Raw genomic sequence first — 24696 nt, 5'->3', positions numbered from 1 at the left:
GTCGGTCGCATCGCATGCGGGCTGCGCTCGCCACACTAATCTATTCTCCACGTCGACGTGGATAGTGGGGGTATGAAAAGGTCGGAGGACGCGTACCGCCGCCCCTCGCGGGCTCGCTGCGCTCGCCACGCTTCGGGTTGACGTTGATCGTTGGGTGGCGTTAACTATTTTTGGGGGGCCATTTCTCTGGTCAGGGGTTTTTTTGGGGTTCTCTGGCCCATTTAACATTGTTCCCTATGTTGATTGGGTTAAATTGAGGCATTTTACATTGTTCCCTATGGGAAATCGCGGGCATCACGTCGGTACCATCTTATGCTTTTTTTGGCCGCATACGATGCGACCGACGTGATTTTGACTTTTTCAATGTATTTCAATGGGAAATCGCGGGCATCGCGTCGGTCGCATCGTGGACCATTAAAAATTACCCGCGATGCCCGCGATTGTGGCCGTGCTAGGAAACAAGTACCTTTTATTTCTTGTTCTCATTTACATTTAACACATCCATATTTAGCCTTTCTTGTGTCTCTCACACATCAAGTAAAAGTGTACGGTATGAAATCACATAGCGACTGTACTTCTGCTCTGGTGCACTCTGATCACTGAGATAATAGGAACAAGCTTGGATTAATAGACATGCTTGGTTTGGGTCAACTACTGCTGGTCGAAGTCATTCGGTCGACATAGACAAAAGTCCACATGGAAATGGTTTGACATTGGAAGAGGTTGTCACATATATTCTCGTAATTGTGGTATCTGTCGACATCGGTTGCCATGGACCCCCAGCATATACCCTCCCCTTGTTTCCTCACTCATCAACGGCATCTATCCAGGACTAGTGTATGTCTGAAAGGGTCTTCTTGCACATGCAATCGACATGGGTCAATAAAATCCCGGATCAAACCCGGGAGTGAAATCCTGGGTAGTATGTCTGAAATGGGAATTAGAATAAAAACGCATGTCGACCTAGTGCATATTTACCTTTCCACTATATAGACCTATTGTCTGTCGACCAATAGTGGTCGACCTGGACACAATAGACCTTTCAACCGGAACCATATAGGAACTGCACCTTGTGACTTGAACAAAGTACCAATATTTCAGAGTGAATTTGGGTTAGATGCAGGTATTTCTGAGGTTAGGTAGGGGATTAGAGTAGACAGCAGCTGGGTCAGTACTGGGTAGGGGGGGACAAGCAGAGGGTTAGGTGCAGGCCGTTCTAAGGATAGGGAGGGGATTAGGGTGCAGAGCAGCTGTGGCAGTACTGAGTGGGCAAGGAGGCGGTTAGAGGCAGGCTGTGTGGAGTGCTGACTGATGAATAATACTAAATTACATTATCTGCACGGTCTGTGGTGTTACTGTATGCTAGTACCATGCAGATATACATGGCAAGGCGACCTACAGAATATTGGCGTCATGTTGTACAGTACTGCAGGCACATATGGGGCCTGTGCACGGGCTATATAGAGGCACAGGGTAAATAAGGGCAGAGCACAACTGTACATATGGCACAGAGTATACGTTGGTTACATAGGGGCACAGTACTGTGTATACAGATACTTAGGGGAACAGCACATAGTCTATGCAGGGCCATAGCACTGGGTATAAAGGCATGCAGCACAGAAAGTTTACAGGGTGCAGAACTTAAGGTTTGAAATTGACAATTTCCTTATTTATGGTAAACTATAATTGGCCATTAAGCTCAAAATGTCTAAAGGGCATACACACGGAGCGATTTTGTGCTCTTTTCTAAGCGGTCTGACTAGATCACTTAGAAAATAAGCATGGATCGCTCTGTGTGTGCATGCTGCAGAGCGATGGTGATGCGCACTCCTGCACGTCGCTATTTCCCGCTAGTTAAGTCAGTGCATGCGGTCAAAATGTAATTAAATTGCTTAACAAGTGACTGCAAATGGCTGTGTGTGTACAGGATGAGCAATATCGATCTCGATCTAAGTCATCCTGAACCGCTACCTTGTCTTTTTTTTTGTGTGTGGGCTTTCTATGGGCGAAATAGACACCAGATAATGCCTACCTTTTAAATAGCTTTGCAAAAACGCGCAGCACACATCTCAATGTGTGTATGTCCCTTAAGTTTTCTCTTCCATCTGGAAATGCCACCTGAGATGTACAAGAGATATATGTAAATTGAATTGTCTTCTAATTATACATGGTAAAATCTGACCTGATTTGTTGGCATGCTATTAAAACTACTTCTCACCCCTTGAGACTCTGTCACCGCAACCAATATTGTAATTTACTGTTAATACACCCGCTTATTGTATGTTTTTAATATGTATATTTTTTGGTACTTGTGTAATAGCACGGTGCCCGTTACGTAGTAGTGTAGCGGCCCTGTTAGCAGTAGCGTATTGTTCCCGCGGCCAGCGTAGTCAGCGTCCCTGTCAGACACCCCCACTAACCATGGAAGCCCGAAGCATGGCGAGTGGACGCGTTACGTGTCCCCCCGACCTGTTCATACCCCCATTATCCACGTCGGCGTGGAGTTGTTTTATAAAGTGTGGCGAGCGAATACATGTATACAAGTAATCCGCGTCCCTCGTGGGGCTCGCTGCGCTCGCCACCCTTTAGAACACGGGTGTCAAACACAAGGCCCGCGGGCCAAATCCGGCCCGCCAGACCTTGTCATGTGGCCTGCGCGAGGAGATAGCACGTAGGGGCAGTGTGTCTAAAACAGGAGTGCTGCGGGCCGCGTCCACGTCCGCGGCCACCTTACCTGTTCCTCCACTGTCGGCGGCCATGTTCCTGTAGGCACATATGTATGCGGCTACAGAAACATGGCTGCCGGCCTACACAGCTACGTGGAGGAGGGCCCGGCCGCCTGTTCCCTCTGATGCCCGGCAGTGACAGACACTGGGTGGGGACGTCATGACGATGACGCCGCCCGCCCATGCGTCTGTAGAGAAGTAGGAGCAGGCAGGGAAGCTGGACCGGGAGTCGGGGACAGTGTGGCCGCAGCAAGCAGTGAAGAAAAGCTGGAAGCCGCAGCAGCTGCAGGACAGACGGAGAAACAGTAAGTGAGGATGAGGATCACACTCACAATAAAAAAAATATATATATATCTGCTGTTTCCTGAGGTATCCCCGTGTATAATAATAATGCCATGACACCACAGGCTGCTCCTCCTGTATAATCATTTATGTGTCATGGCATTACTTTTATTATATTATACAGGGGGAGCAGTCTGTGGTGTCATGGCATTATTATTATACAGGAGGAGCAGCCTGTGGTGTCATGGCATTTATTTTATATTATACAGGGGGAGCAGCCTGTGGTGTCATGGCATTATAATTATACAGGGGGACCTACAGATACAACCGGCCCTTTGAGGGTGACCAAACTACTGATGCGGCCCCCGATGAATTTGAGTTTGACACCCCTGCTTTAGAAGATCAACTCCACACCAACGTGGATAGTGGGGTATGAACAGGTCAAGGGGGGATACGTATAGCTTAGCATATGCTGAAAACGTAGCGTAGCCGGGCGCCGTGCTATTACACAAGTACCATCTTTTTTTAATAAGGTACCCTCGATGAAGTCTTATTAGTGACCAAGGGGGTATTCCATCTTGGCCGCTATTGCTGCCTGGGCAAATAGCAGTCACCGTCTATTCAACACTGCCGTTTTTGACAGATTGAAGGTGGATTCTCTCGAAAGGGAGACTTTACATCATGACTATAGTGAACAAAGCCATTGGGTATTTTAATGATTACGTGCAATGTTCAGTTATTGTTTAAATAAATTGTTGTAAACCAGAATGTATGCGGGTGTACACTACAATATAGGTTTTAAAAAGCTGTACTTAAGTGCTCCATCAATAGCTCAATAAAAGCTACATTTTAACTTCATGAGTGCTACCTCAATAGTAATTTTCTGTATAAATCCTTTCTTATTACTCCTACACAATCAGGAAAATTAGCATTTGATGTTAAACGCTTACCTGGGGTACAACTTACCTATGTAGAAGACTCAGAGTTGAACCATAAATTAATTCTGTAATTATATGTAAGCTTTGGGTTTTTCCATACCCTGCCTTTTTATAATAAGATCCTTATTGAGCAGTCATTGCATCAGACTTTGTGTATGCTACTCTAACCAGTGGTAATCCCTTTTATTTCAGCATTTGCATCTGATGTAATTAAGAATGACTAAGCTTTTAAACCTCTGCTGTTCTGTGTTATGTTGTACAGAGGGCAATATTTCAAGTTGCAATTGCCAGGCATACTCATTGTGACTACATAACCGGTAATGTGAATGAACTAGATGACCGTGGGTTAAATGTGACCTGTCTGGGTCTAGGCCACAGCAGTGTTTACCAGGAGTTGTCATGCAAAATCACCACTCTCCTTTTAAGGTGAATTAAGCGCCGTGATTTTTTTTGGATTCTGTGAAAGTCAGCCTCCTATACATTATTGGACATGTGCAAATATTTTCTTATGATGTGCCAAAATATGTATGATGTAAAACCAGCACTCTTGCAGAATTCTAAACCATTTCCTGGTGCCAAGTGTAATGTAGAGAGAGCAGAAATTTGACGGCACTCTGGATCAGTTGTACGAATACCCCTTTTACACCATAGCAATTTCCTGGGTTATTGCCGGGTCGGGCTTCTGTGCAAATGACCCCCTTAAAAATAACCTGGGTCCAAAGACCTGGCAATCCAGCTTGAGAAATGCTGCGGGTTGAACATGGGAAAGGTCCGTTTTCAGGAGCAGTGTAAATAGGTGACCCATGTCATTAGACCCGGGACATGTTTACATCAATACCTCCTGATCACAGCGTCCTGTTGTCAGTCCGGCGGTTAGGACAGGGCCCCCCACACCTACTATGCTGCGGCCTGCCCTGCTATGCAGGCAGCAGTGACGCAGGTGCAAAGGTGGCCGCAACAGTGGTGCCAAGGCAATCGGAGGCTGGAAGCAGATTTACGAAGTGCTGTGCTTGCCCCCAGCATGACATAGGCACCACAGGGTGTCCCGACAGTCAGATTTCCCGCCACTTGTTGATGGCATCATCTCCTAGCGTCGGCATACAAGATGCTGCACCCGTGTGCATTGTGAACCGCGCCTAGCTGAGAATATCACGAGATTTTTTTAATAGTAGATTTACCTGTAAACCAATAGCCGCATAACAATATGTTGGCTGTCTGTGTATCTATTCTGCTCTGTGTTAAACGAGCATCTACATGGGATGTTTATGTTTTACTGTAGTTAAAATAAATGCATTATCTTTAAGTTTGTATAATTGTTTTGTCAAGACCCGGTGGCAAATTAAACAGAAGATTATTTTTTTGCTGGGGCAATCTGTTCAGTATTTTATTGTTTATTTATAAATCCTGGGATGTGCTCTCCACAAACTGTCTTTTAGGGGCTCATACATCAATCTATTAGCAAAATCCTGCAGTTAATTCTGTCTAATCCGCAAAATGTTTGAAATCCTTGATTTCGCAATTCTGACCCAAATATAATCACAATTGGTGATTCCCTCAATCCATTTCTAGAAATCTCCATTTATCTGACAATCTGTAAATTCCAACATATTAGAAATCTGACTTGCCTGTTCAAGAACATTGATTTATTCATAAATGCACTATTTAACATGTTGGGTTTGCTGATCTTCAAAGAAACTAATATGGGGAATTGGCACTTGGGTCAGGGAGCCGCTGAATAAGTGAATGGGTCTCCTTTACTGTGTACAACACACACCTGCATGTTTTGGCATCCTATAGATTTTTTGTTTTTTAATGTAGTGCTTTCAGCTTATATGTTACTTTACTTACAGGTGCAGCTTGGACAAGTGGAGATCAAATGCCCAATAACTGAGTGCAATAAACACCTGGAAGAGTCCACCATCTTGTACAGCCTGCCACATGATGACATCATCAAGTACAAGTACTTCCTGGATCTTAGCCGCATGGACTCCAGCACCAAGCCCTGCCCACAGTGCAAGCACTTTACAGCCTTTAAGAGGAAGAGCCACATTCCAACCCCATCCAAATCCGAGAACAAGTTTAAAGTGAGCATGACAATGAGCCAATGATTCAGATTAGTGATCCCAAAAGTAGGGCAAGGATTACTGAGGCATTAACAGCCATTTAATTTCAGTGAAAGTGCCCTAGAAATGATATAAAAATGTGTATTTACATGATGTGTGAGCAGGCTTTGATAGTTGTATGGCTACACTGGGCTTGATCATATTGGTATTGAGGATAAAAAGGTCTGATTTTACATTTTCGTCCAATATTGAACACAAATGACAACATTCCAATCAGGATTACCACGGGATCACATTAATTTTTAGCATACCAATCTATTGACCTACTGTAGCATGTTAAAAGGTTTAAATAACTGGAGCAGTTACATAACATAGTGTAACTCAGAGTTCATTAGTAAACGCACAGAATTGTTTTAACTCACCATTTCTTATTATTACTGTGTAGCTATTATTATTATTATTATTATTATTATTATTATTATTAATAACAGTTTCTTATATAGCGCATAAATATTCTGCAGCGCTTTACAGAGTATAGTTGAACATTCACATCAGTCCCTGCCCCAGTGGAGCTTACAATCTATATTCCCTGCCACATGTACACGCACACACATTCACTCTAGGGTTAATTTTGTTGGGAACCAATTAACCTACCAGTATATTTTTGGAATGTGGGAGGAAACCGGAGTACCCAGAGTAAACCAACGCAAGTATGGGGAGAATATACAAACTCTGCATAGTTAGAGCCATGGTGGGAATCGAACCCATGACCTTAGTGCTGTGAGGCAGTAATGATAACCATTACATCATCTGTACTGCCGCTATGAATACATTTAGCAGACTTCTCTATTTTTAGAGGTGTGAATGATACTTTTAATTTGGATACTACTGCAGTTGCTACAAGTAACCAAAATTTGAAGATCTATTGCTCTGGAAACCTAAGTGCCTTATGTGAGAAGTTCTGTAGATATAGAAATGTGTCTACATACGTAGAGCCGCCTTGCATGCTTAACGGTGTATAGTCACACAATGCCATGGAGTTACTCATTGGCTCCGGGTGTCTTTTTGTGTAACTTCCATTTAAACTGAGGGCAGTATTCAACGTGAAAAATTCTCCGTGCATGGCGAGAGATTTTTTCTCTCGCCATGCACTCTCCCTGTTCCGGAGGGCTCACTGCCACTCCTGCTCCCATTATTCAATGTGGTTAAGACTCGCCGCCACTCGCGGCGAGTCTTAACCCCTGCAGCGGACGAGCGTCCGCGGCAGGGAGCTGGCAGGGAGCCGGGGGACGGTGGCAGCCAGGGAGATTAAAGTCTCCCTGGCTGCCCCAGAACATATGTGGAGGGGAGGTGGGCTCCCCGGGACCCAGGCAGCACAAGCTGCCCCCCCTATAGCCAGCGGGGGACCCAGTATTCACTGCACCCGATTGTGCATATGTAATGATCGGATGCAGTGAATATATGAATATTTTTTTTTATTAAATATATATTCATGTGCTATAAGCACATGAATAAAAATAACATGCCCCTTCACAGAAAAAAAATCCTGATTTTTTTTTTACACCAAAAAAAAAAAAAAAAAAAACCTTTTAGTTTAAAAGTTCACATTCCAGTTCTCCATGAAAAGATGGAGAATTGCTACACGGAGAGACACGGCGAAAATCATTTAAAAAGACGGCGAAAATATCACATTGAATAGGGTGGTTCACTTTTGGAGAGCAAAATGCTCCTTCCAACGCGAAAACAGCACAAACTCGCCATAAAACAAGGCAAATTTTTCTCATTGAATACTGGCCTGAGTCTTCGTCACAAAGCAATGCTGATAGGATGCACACGCAATTTATGCTGATTAAAATTATATGCAGCATGCCTATATTGGGCAGTATTCAATGCAGGGGGTGAGCGGTCACAGCTCACAAGGTCAGTATTCAACTGACCCCCTGTATACGCGGTTTCCCCTTCACTCCAATTTGGAGCGAGGGGGAAATGGCCTATTCGGCCACTAGAACAGCGAGATTCGTGGCTAAATACAGCGGGTTCCCTGCATTAGCCGTGAGCCTCGTTATTTGGGGGAATCCTCATCGTCCTGTGACAGTTAAACAGGGTGAGCGGCCGGGGGTTAAACGGTGAGGATCGCTTGTTTTTGGTGATCCCCTCCATTTAACCCCCTCGCCGGCCGCATTGAATACACCACATTGTGTGTCACAGCTGTATCTGCATACGAAATGCTACACTGCTGTGTGTTTCTAGGAAACTGCAATATAGTATATACAGCAGCGGTTGCAAGCAGAATATAGACATTCTGCAAATTTTTAAAGGCCCCTATACACTAAACTGTTTGACCCTGATTTCACCCAATTCCAGCGGATTGGGCTGAAAAATCGAGTGGAATCATCCCAAAACACAAGTGTATGACATCCGGTGCACGGTTCCGTACGCATCGGAGTCTGAAGTTGGACGAGCTGCACATAAGAGAAATCTCATGTGCAGTAGTCAGCGGCATGGATTGCTTTCAATACAAAGCGGGGTGTGTCGGGCAGCCTGCAGCAGTATCCTAAGGGTCTTGAAATTGGAACAGGTAATGAGTGGATGAGAGGAGTGGAGAGATTCATTTGGGAACTATTTTGTGACCAGTAAGTGATGTACAGATCTATCCTCATACATTTTTGGTGCAGTAACACCATACAGCCACGGAACGTGAAAATCTTCAAGTGCCAGGCCTTTTCTTTGCTAAAAGTGCATCTTCGTTGCAACACAATGAGACTAGGATGCACAAGGAGACTTTGCTAATTAATTTGGTAAAACACATGAATGACCAGCAGTCAGGATGCCAGTGGTCAAAATCCTATCGCCACACTGAAGGAGGGAATCTCAACAGGGGTCAGGTAAGTACCTAACCCTCCCTTCCAGCAGCCTAACCCTAACATCCCTCCTCCCCTGCAGTAGTTTACACACACTAGATATATAATACATGTTTTGTGGCAAATCAAATTTTGTTACTGAAGGGGAGAAAAGTGAAGCTGTAAGTAGCAAAACTTTATTGCAACAACTCATTGCCACTCATATGCTGCTACAATTCACTGCTTCTCACACTGCTACAACTTACTGCAGCTCTCACTCTGCTTTTAATATTTTTTACTTGATTTTTTACTTGATTGAAACCATTAGCAACCGTGCTAGACTAAAACTTCTTGTCCCATTACAAAGAGACTGTCCAAATAAAGTTCATTCAAGAATGTCCTACAAAAGAAGCTTCCTAAACTAATTTCTTCTACACACTCCATGGCAGCCATTACTCTGGGATATTTATGCCATCCCCCAACTTTAGACAGTTTTTTCCTTAACTCTGCCCATCTTGGGTACATATACCTCCCTTCCCTTCACCTCCTCAGTATTTTTCCTGTCTCCAGTTAGACTATGTAATATAGTTTTGTTATTTTGTCAGTAAAGGTATACCTCATTATTGCCCAGCTTATGTGCCTCTGTGTAGCCGCCACTGGAAGGTGTGGTTTCTGGGGGAGAGGATCATGCCTGGCTGCTGGAGGATGAAGTAGCGGCAGGGTGGCATGCTGTGTCAGACAGCCTATCTGGCCATCAGCTATTGTACAGCCGTTTGCAGCTCCTGAGACAGGCCGGAAGTGCGGACCAGGTTGTGGAAGTGACGCGACTGCATCCTGCTAGGCAGTCTGCACATGCATCAGCCCCCTCTGGGGCCAAACTTAAAAAATGGTGCTGCACACCGCTGATAGCCTTGAGGAGAGGAGAGTTTGCAACATGAAAACAGGGCTGCTAAGATAAATCCGGATGGAGGTCATTCTTCCCCAAAGCCACTTGTCAAAAAATTGTGAAATGTGGTCAAATCAATGGAGTGGATGAAAAAAAAATCCTTTGCCACCAAGGAAGAGCTGAGAGATGTACAGGGATCAAAAAGATCCAGGTCTCAGACCAGTTTTGATGTGAAGTATAGTTCAGATTCTCCAGTGTTGTTGGTTGTTGACGTGCAGGATGATTCAAGTTCAGAATCTGGTGACATTCTAGAAAGTGAGAGGTCATTTAACCTGGATATTGTGGATAATATAAAGAGGTTGAGTCAGTTTGATAGTCAAGACCCTTTATTGGAAGATAGATCAAAGAAAATAGATCTTTCCCAGTGCATAAAGTCCTTGTAAAGGTTTGATAACACAGTGGCAGAGAATGGATAAGAGGTTTACGAATTTCAAAAGAATCGATCGCAGGAGTGGCGATGGCATACACATCTAGAGCACTAAGGCTGTGGGGATCTACCATGGCGAACGATTTCAATGAAAAAAAATCTCAGTATAATGATTAAAGCAATAGTATATGTGTGTGAAGCATCATTGGAGGTAGTGGATACCCCTGTATCCTGCAATTCCTGTATGGAGGGTTAGAACTGCCAGTTTCATCCCTTAAAAGTTTAAATATCAGCACTAAGGGCCTTATTCTAGTTCACTCTTTCTGACAAAATCCTTCTTAGATGGACAAAACAATGTGCACTCCAGGGGGGGCAGATATAACATGTGCAGAGAAAATTTGATTTGGGTGAGTTATTTTGTTTCTGTGCAGGGTATATACTGGCTGCTTTATTTTTACACTGCAATATAGATCTCACTTTTGTAGTAAAACCCCACCCAAATCTAATTCTCTCTGCACAAGTAACATCTGCCCCACCTGCAGTGCACATGGTTTTGTCCAGCTAAGAAGGATTTTGTCAGACAGAGTGAACTAGATTAAGGCCCTGTGTGTCTTGCTTGATGGAAGATTGTCAGAGGACAGCCTGATAAGAATGTTCTGTCATCCAATTAAGAGAGCGCATCCAAGGATCAGAACACCTCTGGCACCATGGAATCTAAATTTGATCCTGAACACGCGTTATAAACTAGATGTTCGTAGAGCAATTTCTATCCATCTGGAAAGATTAAAGGATATACACAAGACTAAACATCTGTTTAATTCTGCATTCAGGAGCAAGCAAGTTGCACAACCATCTAAAGTTACCATCTCCGATGTATTAAGGAATTAATGTATTTTGTCTATGAGAAAAATGGGCGTGAAGTTCCGTAGAAGTTAAAGGCGCACTCTACCAGGGGTTTCTACTTCTTGGGCAAGAAAGGAACAAGTCTCTGTGAAAGACATTGGCAGCAACATGGCCATCGATACATACTTTTTTCCAGTTATTAAAATATTGATGTTTCTAACGCCCACTGCACTTGATATGGATCATTAAGTCTACAAGAAGATGGTCGACAATCATTGGGTTGACACATTAGGTCGACATGGGTCTTGGTCCACACGGGCAAGTTCGACAGTCAAAAGGTCGACAGGGTTTTTTACAGTTTTTTTTACCCCAATGTCGACATGGACACCGAAATGTAGCACCGCGTCTCCTCGCATGGCTGGCTGCACTCACCATGCTTCGGGCACGGTGCCTCGCTATGCTTGGCACACTATTTAATCTCCCACCATCCCGCCTGTCTGCACATGTCTGTTCAAAAAAATTGTGGGAAACCCCATGTCGACCTTTTGACTGTTAACATAATGCTTGTGTTGACCTAGACCCAATGGGACCTAAACCCATGTCGACCTAATGGTTTCAACCCAATGCTTGTCAACCTAATGTCCGTATACCTGCCCATTTAGGGGAAAGTTGTGCTTGAACAAGTAGTCTTAGAACAGTTTATTATATTCTTTAAGCATTTGACCATATGGCGGGCAACTAAGATGAGTTGCTGGCCCAAAAGATTGCTCAGTTCCAGTTGACGTTAGAAAGGAAAATCAACATTGGCCTGACTGCCTTTGTAGAGGTTATCAACTTCATCTTAATCTATTTGTGCTGCTTACCACCACCTTGCACCCATTTTTAATATAAAGTGTCTGCCCAATTATACACATGTGGTCAGCTACTGTATCTTAACTATATTCTACTGAAGCCCTGCAGAGAGGCAAAGGGTTCGTTATTGTCAAACCATGCTATTATTTACCCAGTTTGTTTAATCACTGTTTCCAATTTTAAAGCACAACGGAATATGCTGCGCTATATAAGAATCTATAAATAAATAAATGATCAGTATTTGCAAGATAACTATTTTTATTTCCTTAACCTATTCTATCTGGTGCTCATTTGCACTCAAATTAAAATGACACCAAAATTTGTTTTATTTGTTTTTTTCTGTTTTTGCTGCTGGTAGATTCAGTGCCCATCTTGCCAATTTGTTTGGTGTTTTAAGTGCCATTCTCCCTGGCATGAAGGAGTTAACTGTAGAGAGTACAAAAGAGGAGACAAGCTTCTACGTCACTGGGCCAATGAGATTGAACATGGACAAAGAAATGCCCAGAAATGTCCAAGATGCAAGGTGAGTTCTGTTTACATTACGGAAAAGTTGTACCTTTCTCATGTTGATGACACTGGGCCAGATACACCAAGCTTCATAAAGTGATAAAGTGGAGATTGATAACGTATCAGCCAGTCATCTCCTGTCATATTACAGGCTGGGTTTAAAAAAAAAAATAGTTGGGAGCTGATTGGTAGTTTCTCTCTCCACTCCAAGCACTTTCTGAAGCTTGATGTGTTTGAACCACTACATTTTAATTTTAATATATAGTGCATTAACATTTTATGTATATAGCACCAGCATAGCCCACAGAACAAACACATAAAAAAGGACTTCCAATATACAGGATATAACCTATTATGTTGAATGCAAAACTAAAAATTCCAGTATAGCCTTATATTTCAATGGAAAGTCAAATCCATTTGACAGCATTACTCAAAAGGTATGAATGCTACACGCATACTTTATTCAGCATTAACAAAATGCCAAACCACCTGCACCGTGGGCCTACTGAAAGTGAATGTTTACTTGCTATTACTCATGATGAACTAGCAAATCCCTATTGGCCCGGCTTGCATGACAAGAAGTATAGCAGAAAGTATTGTAAGTACAGTTATTACTACTAGAACTGGAGTATCAGGAAAGTAGATATGGGTTCCCCACATGAAGGTATCTGTGTCTCCTGCTAATTCTGGGTGCACACATTTATGCTGATAAACTTTCTTATTCAACCTGGTGGTTATGGGAGCTGAGTTACAGACTTTGATGGAACCTAAATAACTATATAAAAATCTTTCAAATTGATAATTTGTCTATGTAGAAACTTTGTTTTGTGGTGATCTCATATGTAATCTGTCAACACAACTATAGAAGTAAAACCATTGTCCAATGATTTTGCAGGGCTTGTGTACATAGACATTAAAATGCTTAGCATTTTTCAGCATTGATGGTACAAAAGCATATGCAAGTAAATTTACCTGTACATACACACTAACTGGTGAGCACTTTGTTTATGCTCAGTCAATTTTGACATTGCCTGCACTATTTGGGAGGGCTATAGCTTTGTTCTTAGGGCATGTTTCAGAGGAGGACACGTTGCAAAATTATGCAAAAGCCGCAGAAAATCAGGCAACACCTTCTGCTGTGGCCAGTGGAACTGCATCAGAGTACGCAGCCACTGGCTTGGACATGCCTAGAAAACTCGACCTGACCCTTTTTCTGGAATGATTCCTATCAATGCCCCAAAATGCCTGCACATCTGTGGCATGCGCAGTCCTGGAAACATTGGTCAGTTGCAGCCGCAGCTGGACTGTGTTTGGGGCTGAATCATGCCTAGGCAGACATTAAGTAGGCACATTCAACGCTTCCAGATATGGAGAAAATACAAATTTTCTTCACTTGCAAAAGTCATGTCTACAAGAACCTTATACTAGGAAGTGACTTCAGTATTTCTTAAGATTAGATTTCATGTATCTAGGCTAATATGGGGTACACACCAGGACGATTTTGCCCAAAATGAGCCAATTTAGATACAATCTCGACCGATTGTAGGTAAATTGGCCATGTTTTGGGACATTTAACTACCGTTCTAATGCGATCCCGATCCGGTGTGCGGCCCCTCGGGTCTTTAGGTCTTTTCTGAGATCCTACCTGCAGCAGGTAGGATCTGAGAAATGACCATTGAAGTGGGTGCGGGTCGCAATTGGATCACGATCACATCAGGTGCATTTTCAGAGTGGGTCGTCTGCTCTGTCAACTCGTGAGCGGGTCATATGTTCCTGTAATGACCCGCTCACGAGCTGCAGCGTGCTGGTGTGTACCCAGCATTAGAACCACAAATAGCCCACAACCGGTTTGCTGTGAATAAACTAGTTGTTTAAATATAATTATTTTTCGCTATTTCCCTTCAGTGTTAATGTAATGTATTAAAATAAATGCACAATTATTGTATGCAATTTAGACTAGATCACATTTCATAATGCAATGAGATGCAATCTAGTACTAAAAGTATGTGCAGCACATACTTTTTGAGCTGTGTGATGAGATGTGTGCGGGAGCGCACATCTCATCGCACCCAACAATTGTAACGTGTATGGGCACCTTAAGACATTAATAATTTACATCCGTTGCAGCAAAGGCCTGCTTTGTAACCAGAGTTTATTTAACTGGAACGATCTTATACTGAATCGACAACTTCTCCTTTTTCTATAGTCCATTATTATTGGAAAACACTTCCCACCTGGTCACAAAAGTGAGATAATGTAGTTTGCCTGTCTATTGTAATTGCAATTTATACAGCGCTGTCTGCTGTGGTTTTGTCTTACAGCCCTGTGCTTTCCATATGTGGTCTGTTTGTTTTGGAAGGGCAGGACAAACACCAACCTAGGATTGTAGGGTCAAAGCTTTTGTTAAAGCAACACCTTTTCATTTACAGAAGTAAAATATGTTTACAGGATCACATTTCCAAAGGTAAAAAGTGCCTGATGGGCATGTGATCAGAGCAGCTGGGGAGTCTCACACAATCCTTAACAGACTGTAGATAAGCATTAGCCTAATCATGCTTTGTTGTTTGTGTGATTGGACCTGTTTTTCTTTTTAAAATTGGCAAGGAGAGGATAATCACTTTGTTTTTATTGAACCATCAAGTGATAAATGTTATATGGCGTACACATGGTCCGATTAGGTCTTTAGCCGCATGCGACTCCATGCATGACCCCAAATAAAATAGAAAAATAGACTATATAGTACAGATCTGTACTGTATATTAGACTAAATCGAATGTGTACACTGTGCCGTGTGATTCGATCTGGATGAAATCAGGATTTAATAGAACATGAATCACATTGTGTGTACACTACTTTAGATCAATATTTATTCCTTATCCCATTGGTTGTGAAGTTTCTAGAAATATCTGTTTCCACTTAACAAATTGTATAATCTGGAGTTTTGATGTCGGTCAACTAAAAACCAAACCATTTTAGTTTGACAGAAGCCATTATATTAGTGTTACACAACTGTGTACACAACATAAGTGTTGTGTAAATAGAAGACAGAATTAATATGTGATGTATGCGTTTGCAAAACCAGTCTGATCGAGGGAAGATGATTGAGTAGGTGTGGAGTTTGTTAATCATTTTATTACCAGTTATGTATATAGTGCACACGTGTTCCACAGTGCATTCCAGATCTTTTTTGCCCATTCACATCAGTTCCTACCCCAGGGGATCTTATAATCTATATTTTCCACATGTATACACACATATTCACACTAGGATTCATTTTGTCTGAAGATAAATTAAGCTATTAATATATTTTTGGATTCTGGGAGAAAATCGAAGTACTAGGAGGAAACCCACACAACATGGGGAGAATATACAGGATGTACAGCCTTGGAGAGAAATAGAAGTGTGTAACTACTGTAGCAGTTGGTCCTGACCTGCTAATTATGGCAGTTAGTAAATATGTTTTATTTCTTTGTCACATTCATTTGTTGAGTGAAAAGTCCATTTTGAAGCCTGTATCAGCAATTCTGAAAGCCCATCCATTAAATTCAATAGAAGTCAATGTGTCATGACAATTAATAAGGTTTCCTGAATAGCAGTCAGTGTAATTCAGCTATGTCACTGATTCTTCAGACACACTATCGTTTTTGGATGTCCTTCATGTTCAAATAGGAACAAATAACTCCTAAATCTGCTTGTCGCTTTTTACAGATTCTTTCCTTTTTTAAATCTGTTCTGATAAGGATTCTTCCTTTTGTAAATGGGGACACTGAAACCAGTATGTTCATTATGGGAGGGCCACTTCATATTGTGCCAGTCAGTTTTCTCTGTCACCTTCACGAGTGTAATCCAGATTAGTAAAAGGATTACAGCAGCGGGTGGTGGTATAAGAAGTTTGATAATGGAATACCCTTTGTTGCGGAACAGTTGGAGACCGATCAGATCAAATATCATCTGTAGTGGATGATTAAACATTGTGTCATATCTGAGTACATTTTATTTTTTTATATAAAATTAATGAATAATAATAATGAAATCTTTATATATTTTATAAATCATGAGATACATACAGCATTTTTCGTCTCTTGCATGAAATAGTTCTTAAAATCCAAAACACAGTAGACATGTTACATGTGACCTAACATGGTGTTAATGTAGTGTGTATTAGCAGAGGTTCCAGTGGCATACTTCCATGTCACATGCATGTGGTGCTCCGCAACAATCTCCGAGCTCCCATCCTCAGCCTCCGGAGATGGAGAAGCGTGACTGAGGAGGCGGACGGGAGTGCAGAGGAGGACCCAGCACAGAACCCCTGGCCGGGACTGGCAGACCCCGGCATTACCACCAGAGGTGGCGACCTCCATCGACACTCAGTTGTGTCACCCAGCTGTGACAGTGTGGGATTTCTGGCCCACAGGCCCCAGCCACTGTCCTACAGCAGACTGCAGGAGCCCGTCTGCCCCCACCTGATACTCCAACCCCAGGTGAAACACAGCGGCGGCCCCTCAAGAGAGGGGGTATGGCTACATTAGCAGGGGCAGCGGTGTGGAACACAGCCCAGATATGTAATATGTATCCCCTGTCACCCCTGTAGTGTTCTATATCTGTACTGGATTTTTACTTGCTACCTATCTGGCTGTTGCAATGACCAATTGGTGCCTGGGTGCTGTACAGCTCAGTAAATATGTTCCCAATGTCTTTGTCTCTCATCAGTATATGTCTCGTGCATATCTGTATGTGTGATATATATCTGTACTGTTTACTTGTTCCCACCCTTGCTGTTGCACAGCAATCCAAATCTAATTCCTAGTATACGCAAGTATACCTTGCCAATAAAGCTGTTTCTGAAGTTGCATTGATAATTGGTTTGTCATCAAGGATCTAATATGAAGGATTCTAATCCACAGATCACTAGAAGTTTTTTACAGGATCCCAAATACACACTTTGGCCTGGATTAGGGGGCAGTGTGTTGCTGCTTCTGTTCTTGTTGCTTTGTTCCCTCCAAGAACAATATATGGGTGAGGAGTAGCATGAAGGACAGGAGGGGTTATAGAATGCAGATAAATATTCCAATCCTGGGAATCCCAAATTAACAAGATTACAAAATGATTTAGAGATAGGGGGCAGATTTATTAAGCCTAGTGAAGTGACAAAAGTGCAAGGGGATAGCACACCAGTCTCCAGACTCTCCAGTTACAGACGGGGACTGGAAAATGACAGTTAGGTGCTGACTGGTGACTGGCTGGTGTGTTATCATATGACACTTTATCATTTCATCAAGTTTAACACATCTCCCCTGAAATCACTAACTATCTTATTCAACTCAAAGCTTGTATTAGAAAACGTGGTACTTATATGTTAGTAGGGTGCCCAATATAGTAAGTACCCCCTCTATCCATGTCGGCATGGAGTTGATTTTACATAGTGTAGTGAGCCACTGAGCCCGAAGCGTGGCGAGCCCCACAAGGGGACGCGTAAAACTAAGTAAGTAGCTTAGTGGGCACCCAACTAAAATATAAGTACCGAAAACTTCTACGTTTTTGGCAAAATTCAATAATCTTATTTTTTATTTTATTTGTGATACGCTGACGTGATGTAACTACAGAAAAATAACATGCATTTACCTGAAATATTTGGTAATGCCCTGCAGATATTAATTTCCTATGTAAAAGATGTAAGTGTGTATTTGCACAGCCACCAGTAAGGAGAGAGCAAGTTTGTTGACATGAACTGGTCATAAACTAGTTATTGCTTAAATCTTATAACTCCTCCTGGCAACCATATCTGTGTCCATTACCAGCTGGACTCCCCTTCTACATTGGTATTTTGCTCTAAAGTAACATTTTAGAGTAGCTGTGAAAACTGTTTTTCAACATTTGTTCCCTAAGTTTGGTGCCAGCAGCTTCTATCACTGTGGAGACAGTGATGGTCATCAGTTTACAGCAGTTTATCGATACCACTAGCACCAGGAACATAAATTGATCACCGCCTGTAATAGTTTTTTATTTACTGAGTATGAATATTGTGCTACATTAAGTGAGTTTGAACAGTTTGAAGAATTTCTAATAACCTTTCTATACAGGTTTATAAATATGAGGGTGAAAAAACGATTTAAGCGTTCACACACTTTAGCTATTAAGTGCATGGTGTCAGGACTAAAACACAACTGATCATTCCTGAAGTAAAATGAAGAACCGACTTTACCTACCTGATGTAGGTTGCCACACTGCTAGTAACTTGGCTTCTCTTCCCTAAGAAATGAATCCCGATGGTTTGTTGCTCTCCCTATTTTTTCTTTCTTTAATTCTGAATCTAGAGATTATTCTTTACTTCGCCTATACAGGTCTTTGCTCTTCTACTTTAATTATAGGTAATAATTCAGTTACAAGCAATGTGTCATCGCACAACCTGTAGTGGCAGCACATGGCAACCACGACATTGCTCATTTTACCTTGCACCAAAAATAAAGCCAAATGTCTGTCAGTGTGCTAGAGACCTTAAGGTCCACTGGGACATTATGGTCTAATGTAATACACTACATAATGTGTTTTGTGATCTAAAAGTTATAATAATGATGTTTAGCCAACTGTAAAGTAGTTCAAATTCATTATTTTATTCCATACTAAACTATAAATTCTAATGCTGCCCATACACGCCCCTATACGGGCGTGCGTTCCGTGCTTAACAAGCACGGATCGCATTGCATTGCCTGTGCATGCCTTGTGCATGCAATGCGATGAAAACAAAGTACAAAAAGTATGTGCAAGCACATACTTTTTGTACTGTGCGATGATGTGCCGCGGGAGCGCGCACCTCAAAGCACAGCCCGCATCGCAGCGTGTATGGGCTGTTTAAGAGCTGTTTTGCACCTGAACCCCAATAAACTGACACCTAATAAAATGATTAAAAAGGTCTGAGCTCTAGATTAGTGTGTTTATGTAGTGTGTATAGATCTCAATGTTGTAGACAAACCAGTTATTGGCATAATTGGAACATAGGCACCCTCTGCTGGCTTTCTTGTGTATATTAGTCTTTGTTCTATACAACAGCTGAATAGTCTATTTTACATATTTTTACGGAATGGTTTGTTCAGTGTACAATTAAGTTAATCAACTACAAAGTTATATATTTTTTGCAGTGGCTAGGGTTCTACTACAGAATAGTTTTCCTGCAAGCAGGACATTTAAATGAACTTATAATGTATAAGATTTTCTATATTTTAAGTCTTATAAGGTGTGCATCGTGAGCGGGTCGTCACTGTTTCTTCCGACCCGCTCACTATGTGCACTGTGAGCGGGTCTGATCCGATGGCTACCCGCACCCGGGAGTATGGTCGTTTCCAGATCCTACCTGCTGGGACCGCGCATCGGATCGGTATCAGACCACACCAGGACAGAAAAGGGCCCAATCACCACACAATCTACATCCAATCGGTCTGAATTGGATCTAAATTGATGGGATCGGACCCTTGTCGTCCTGGTGTGTACCCAGCATTAGATTTTTTTTGTGCCATGCAAATGTTTTGTCACAATCTACTTTGGAAAGTACCAGGCTTATGTTGACATGGGTGTAAACAAGTAAAGCAAGACATTGGTTCCCTCAGCACACTGAATGGTATAAGTAACCAATCTTGAACGCTACATGATAATATAATTCAGAGGTATTGGTTACATATACTTGCGCAGGTGTATGATATGCCCCCAAGCCACGTCAAGGCTTCTCTGTATATTGGGGGTCCCTAGCGCTATATCTAGGTGCAGGGTGTGGCACCCCAAAAACTATCATAAGCTAGGAAGCCAGTGAGATACTATAGTATTAATAAAAATTAGTGATCGGAAGCCAAAGTTAATAAATAAATAAAAATAATTCTATATATATATATATATATAATATATACAAGGGGGTTAGTGAGCAGCACTCCCACTAGTTTGGAATAAGGTGTCCTTCCAAAGAGGGATTTGTGGTCCCACAAGATAGTACGGTTTGTAGGCGGCACCCGGAGTCTCATACATACGAGTGATACTGCAGAGAAGTGTGATCAAACGTTTTCGATGTTTATTACCATCGTCATCAGGATCACGTACTTGCAACAGATGCATCTGTTGCAAGGATTGCATCTCAAGGATTGCAGCTCAAGAAGCAGTAGTCATGGTCCCGGGAGTAGCGCCAGTGATGGATAAGCGGCAGCCAGGTGGCTACCTCTAACTGTTTGCAGTAGTGAGCGTGCAGATCTCTGCCGAGTGGGGCAGCTCATGTGGGAAGGAGACCAGGCGGCAACCAGCTGATGGATAGAATCCAGAAGTGCAAACGTGTGGTGGAAGTGACGTAGTTGCGTTTAGTTTCTACAGCAATCAGAAACTTTTCAAGAGCTCTGCTCTAGCCTTCAAGAAGCAGTGGAAGAAAGATATTCTAGAACTACTTGTATGAGATTACTGTGACAAACATGGAACTGATACTGAGATCAGCTGGACAACATTATACTGCTTTTTTCCCATAAGGCTTATATTTTAATTGTTTTTAATAGATCTACCCCACTGCTGGGCGCATACTACGCTCATTAAATACTTTATTGATGACCATAGCTCCTTGATAAAGGTCCGTATGTTGGACCGAAACGTCGGAGCGTAAAATGGAGACCTATATATCTAAGGAATAAAGCACTTGAGTTGGATTACTACCTACATAAGTCTTCTGATGATATTTATTGGAGAGTGTTCAATATCCCCCACTATATAGTATTCTTCAGCTGGGATAAACAATAATTGCATTATAGGAACTTATTTTGGAGTTATAATCCCCTGAAGTTTTTTGGCTATTGGCTTTTGTAATTTCTAGAAAGGATCTCTATGCATGCCAACATGAATACAATGGTTTCCATACTTTCTCGGATCACTGCATCCTGGAATCTTGGCAATTTTTTCATGTCACCCCTAGCCCAAAACATAGATAATAAATTTGTGAGAATCTGCTGTCCTTAGGTTTATTTAGGTAGTGGTGGACACGTTGTGTCTGATGGGCAGCCATTAGTACTGGATTTGATGATCACATGAAGCAATAGAGGAGGAAAGAAAGGCATGAAGAGTGGAAAATATGTACGATTGAATAGGTCCCTAAACTCAACTGTGCCCTCAGGCCTCCTCACATGCATTTCCTGTGCCCATCAGATATATCCTAAAATCCTCAACTTCCCACATGCCAATCTATTCCCTATAATTCCAACACGTCTTTAGATCTCCTTACATGCTTAGGACTCCCCACATTATATTTATATATCCAACAGTCCACCCACCCCCTATGTACTTTTATATGCTCCATTCTCAGACATCCTTACATTCGCCATCAATCAAGTTCCTGTAGATCTAATGGTGGTTACTGCAAGAGAGGAGGAGCCCACTACTCTGCCTTTGTGTGATTGGCTGCTGCAAGTGTGAGCTGCACCTGCAGGATTTGGTGAGCTACAAGCACGTAGATATTTGCTGAGCGTTCTGAGCTATGCTAGATCACACAGATTGCTCAGACCGCTCAGCAAGATCGCTCAGCACACAGCAATGGGTCAGAATTGTGTGCTTAGCGATCAGTCAGGGCCAGTGTGCTCCCTTGAGAACACTGGCCCTGACCGATTAATATCCAGCATGTGGGGCTGCGCATCGCTATCACTAGTGCCCCTACACACACAGCGATGTAGGGCCTTTAGCAGTTACAAAGTAGTGCAGCTACCTGTGTAAATGGCCGTATGGAGTAGATCCCCTGCCCACTGCACCCCTCTGAGTTGTGGTGCCCCAGGCATATTAATACATTTCACTGGTTTGATTACATCTACTTGTGCTCACCTTGGGTACCAGGCTAGCATTAACTTTTAGGGGAAGATTAAAATCCCTGCAGAACATTGTCAGTTAAGGGTCACTAAATAGAGACTATAGAACCACAAGTACAGTCATCGTTTTGCAGCCCTATTGCACCAACTACCAGACCACCCGGACCGGCTTGAAAATTCTACAAGGATTCCACAGTCTCAGTTCTGGACAGAAAGATGCATTTGGTTACATTGACACCATCAACTTGAAATACCCTATTTATTCACTGAGTTAATCCGGATCCATAATGCTGGGCAATCTTCCAGGACCACTATAAATTCTCCCTTGATATAGGAGACGGAGCATTCAACCTCCATCTGGTAACTATCCAATCACATTGGTGCATTGAACTGCCACTTTGCCTATATTCACTGGAGCATTACCCATCCAGATAGTTTTTTAGACATTCCCTATTTTACTCTATTTTTGGGCCACCATGAGAATTCTCGATTGCTAATATTATTCATGTCTTTTTCTATTGTATAATAAATGTACTTTTCTGATTTAATGGTATACTTCTTTATTCAGTCAAACCCAGCGCTGTATATCCCCTTTTTCTCAGTTAAGGGTCACTGCCCAGTACATTAAGCTCCAGAATTGCAATCAGTGCAGATTTTTCCTCGACAGGCTGCTAGGAAAAATCTTCTAAGTGCACTCTGTGAGACCTCACCCATGGGGTAACCCATAGATTCCTGCACTTAATTCGAAATCTGTGCGTTGAAGAGAGCTAATTATTAAAAGGAGACAATAGGACAAAATGATAAATGCAGATACAATCCCTTTATAATACCACTTCTTAAAATGTACTAAAGAGACTTTCTCTGCCAGCTAGCGCAAAGTGCAGGCTAGAATCTCCCTGCACCTGGGTCACTTATGCAGCTTTCGGTGCCTAAGGCCACAGTAAGTATCCAATGTGTTACTGACTGGAGAGGTCACTCTCCAGCAGCAGATTCATCACCTGTTTGTTGGGGGTGGCGGTAACTGTTGCAGCTGAATATCGGGAGTATGAGTGAGTGGTACACACACAGGAGGAGCGGACAGGGCTGTCAGGACCCATGGGTGTCTTAGCTGTTACCACTGACAGTAACTTAAAGTTCACTCCCCTCAGCTTGTCCACTTTTAGTAACATTTGTGGTAACCAGATCCTTCTTTTCAAGGGTAGTAGTCTAAGCAGGAGCATTTCTCTCTGCAGTAAGTGGAGTCTTAGTACATAGACCCAAAAGTGCATTTGTGAGTTTACAGCATGCGGAAATTGACAACAAATTGAATAGGACTGGGAATTAAACATCACAGGTAATTGAATCTGCTCCTTAAATGCATAATTGAAAATATTGTTATATTAATTTTGACCTTTTCAGTTGAAAACAGTGGGGCAGGTGTATTAACACTTTGAGTGCCAACATCTCTGTAAAAGAAGTGGAAAATATCTGCTAGAAATACCAGCAGAGCTCACATTTGTTATATAAATTCAAATAAAAGATGATTTGTAAAAAATGATAACCTAGACCTTACAGGTCATTATGATGAATAAAAGTTTGTTCAACAATTTCACACATAATTTTACAAATTCACGAGGCACTCAAAGGGTTAAGCCTGATGAAGTAGAATGTGATCACGCACCAGCCAATCAACTCCTATCTGTCATTTTTCAAATGCAGCTGATTGGCTGGTGCGTTATTACCTTCCACTTTATCACTTTACCAGGCTTAATACATCTGTCCCAGTGTTCCTGCCACTTTTATCATGTATGCATAGTATTCTTCCATATTCATTTAGTGATGCTTATAACTGACATTAGATTGAGACCAAAAATTTACATTTGGATACATCTAATACTTGACAAATTTTCTTAAATTGAAGGGGCAGGTTCACTTTGGAGCGAAGTTTAGCAAGGATAAAAAACATTGTGTGCCTAGTGCTCAATTTTGGATCAGCGTTGGTTTATGCATACTTCGAATACCCACTGTATCTTTTTTTTCTTTTAAATGGCCACAGAGTTTTCATCTATTGACAAGTAAATCATAATAATGCTCACCTGGATGGGAATCTCCTGGGCTCCCAGTCATCTCTCCCACCACTGGAAACAGGGCTGGTGGTCACCTCGAGTGCTAGGAAGCATTTATAATATTTGTTTTTTCTTTAATACAATAAACTTGCTTCTTTGGAGTAATACTCACTAATTTTGTAATCTTTCACAGGTCCACATTCAAAGAACAGAAGGTTGCGATCATATGACCTGTTCTCAATGTAACACTAATTTCTGCTACCGCTGTGGGGAGAGATATCGTCAGCTGCGCTTCTTTGGTGATCACACATCAAACCTCAGTATATTTGGATGCAAATATCGCTACCTCCCAGAGAGACCGCATGTAAGGAGATTAGTGCGAGGCTCTGTTTGTGGTGAGTGCATGTACAGCTGGGCATTTTATTTGCATGGCAGCTCATTGCTTAAGTTTGACAATGTATAACGTCTTTTAATG

At 42.1% G+C, this 24696-nt stretch overlaps 1 protein-coding gene across 1 annotated transcript in view; it reads left to right on the top strand.

Annotated features, from left to right (window-relative positions):
* The window catches only part of RNF217 (ring finger protein 217), a 74371-nt gene that overhangs the window by 40190 nt on the left and 9485 nt on the right, over positions 1–24696 (top strand). Inside the window, exons 2-4 of the mRNA XM_083176780.1 lie at positions 5797–6030; positions 12216–12380; positions 24415–24616. Of these exons, the coding sequence (XP_083032906.1) occupies positions 5797–6030; positions 12216–12380; positions 24415–24616 (601 nt within the window). The remainder of the gene's footprint in view (positions 1–5796; positions 6031–12215; positions 12381–24414; positions 24617–24696) is intronic.

This window comes from Crinia signifera, chromosome 3 (genome assembly GCF_055691185.1).
Source record: "Crinia signifera chromosome 3, ASM5569118v1, whole genome shotgun sequence".
Classification (NCBI taxonomy): domain Eukaryota; kingdom Metazoa; phylum Chordata; class Amphibia; order Anura; family Myobatrachidae; genus Crinia; species Crinia signifera.
This window is presented reverse-complemented; position numbering and strand designations above follow the sequence as displayed.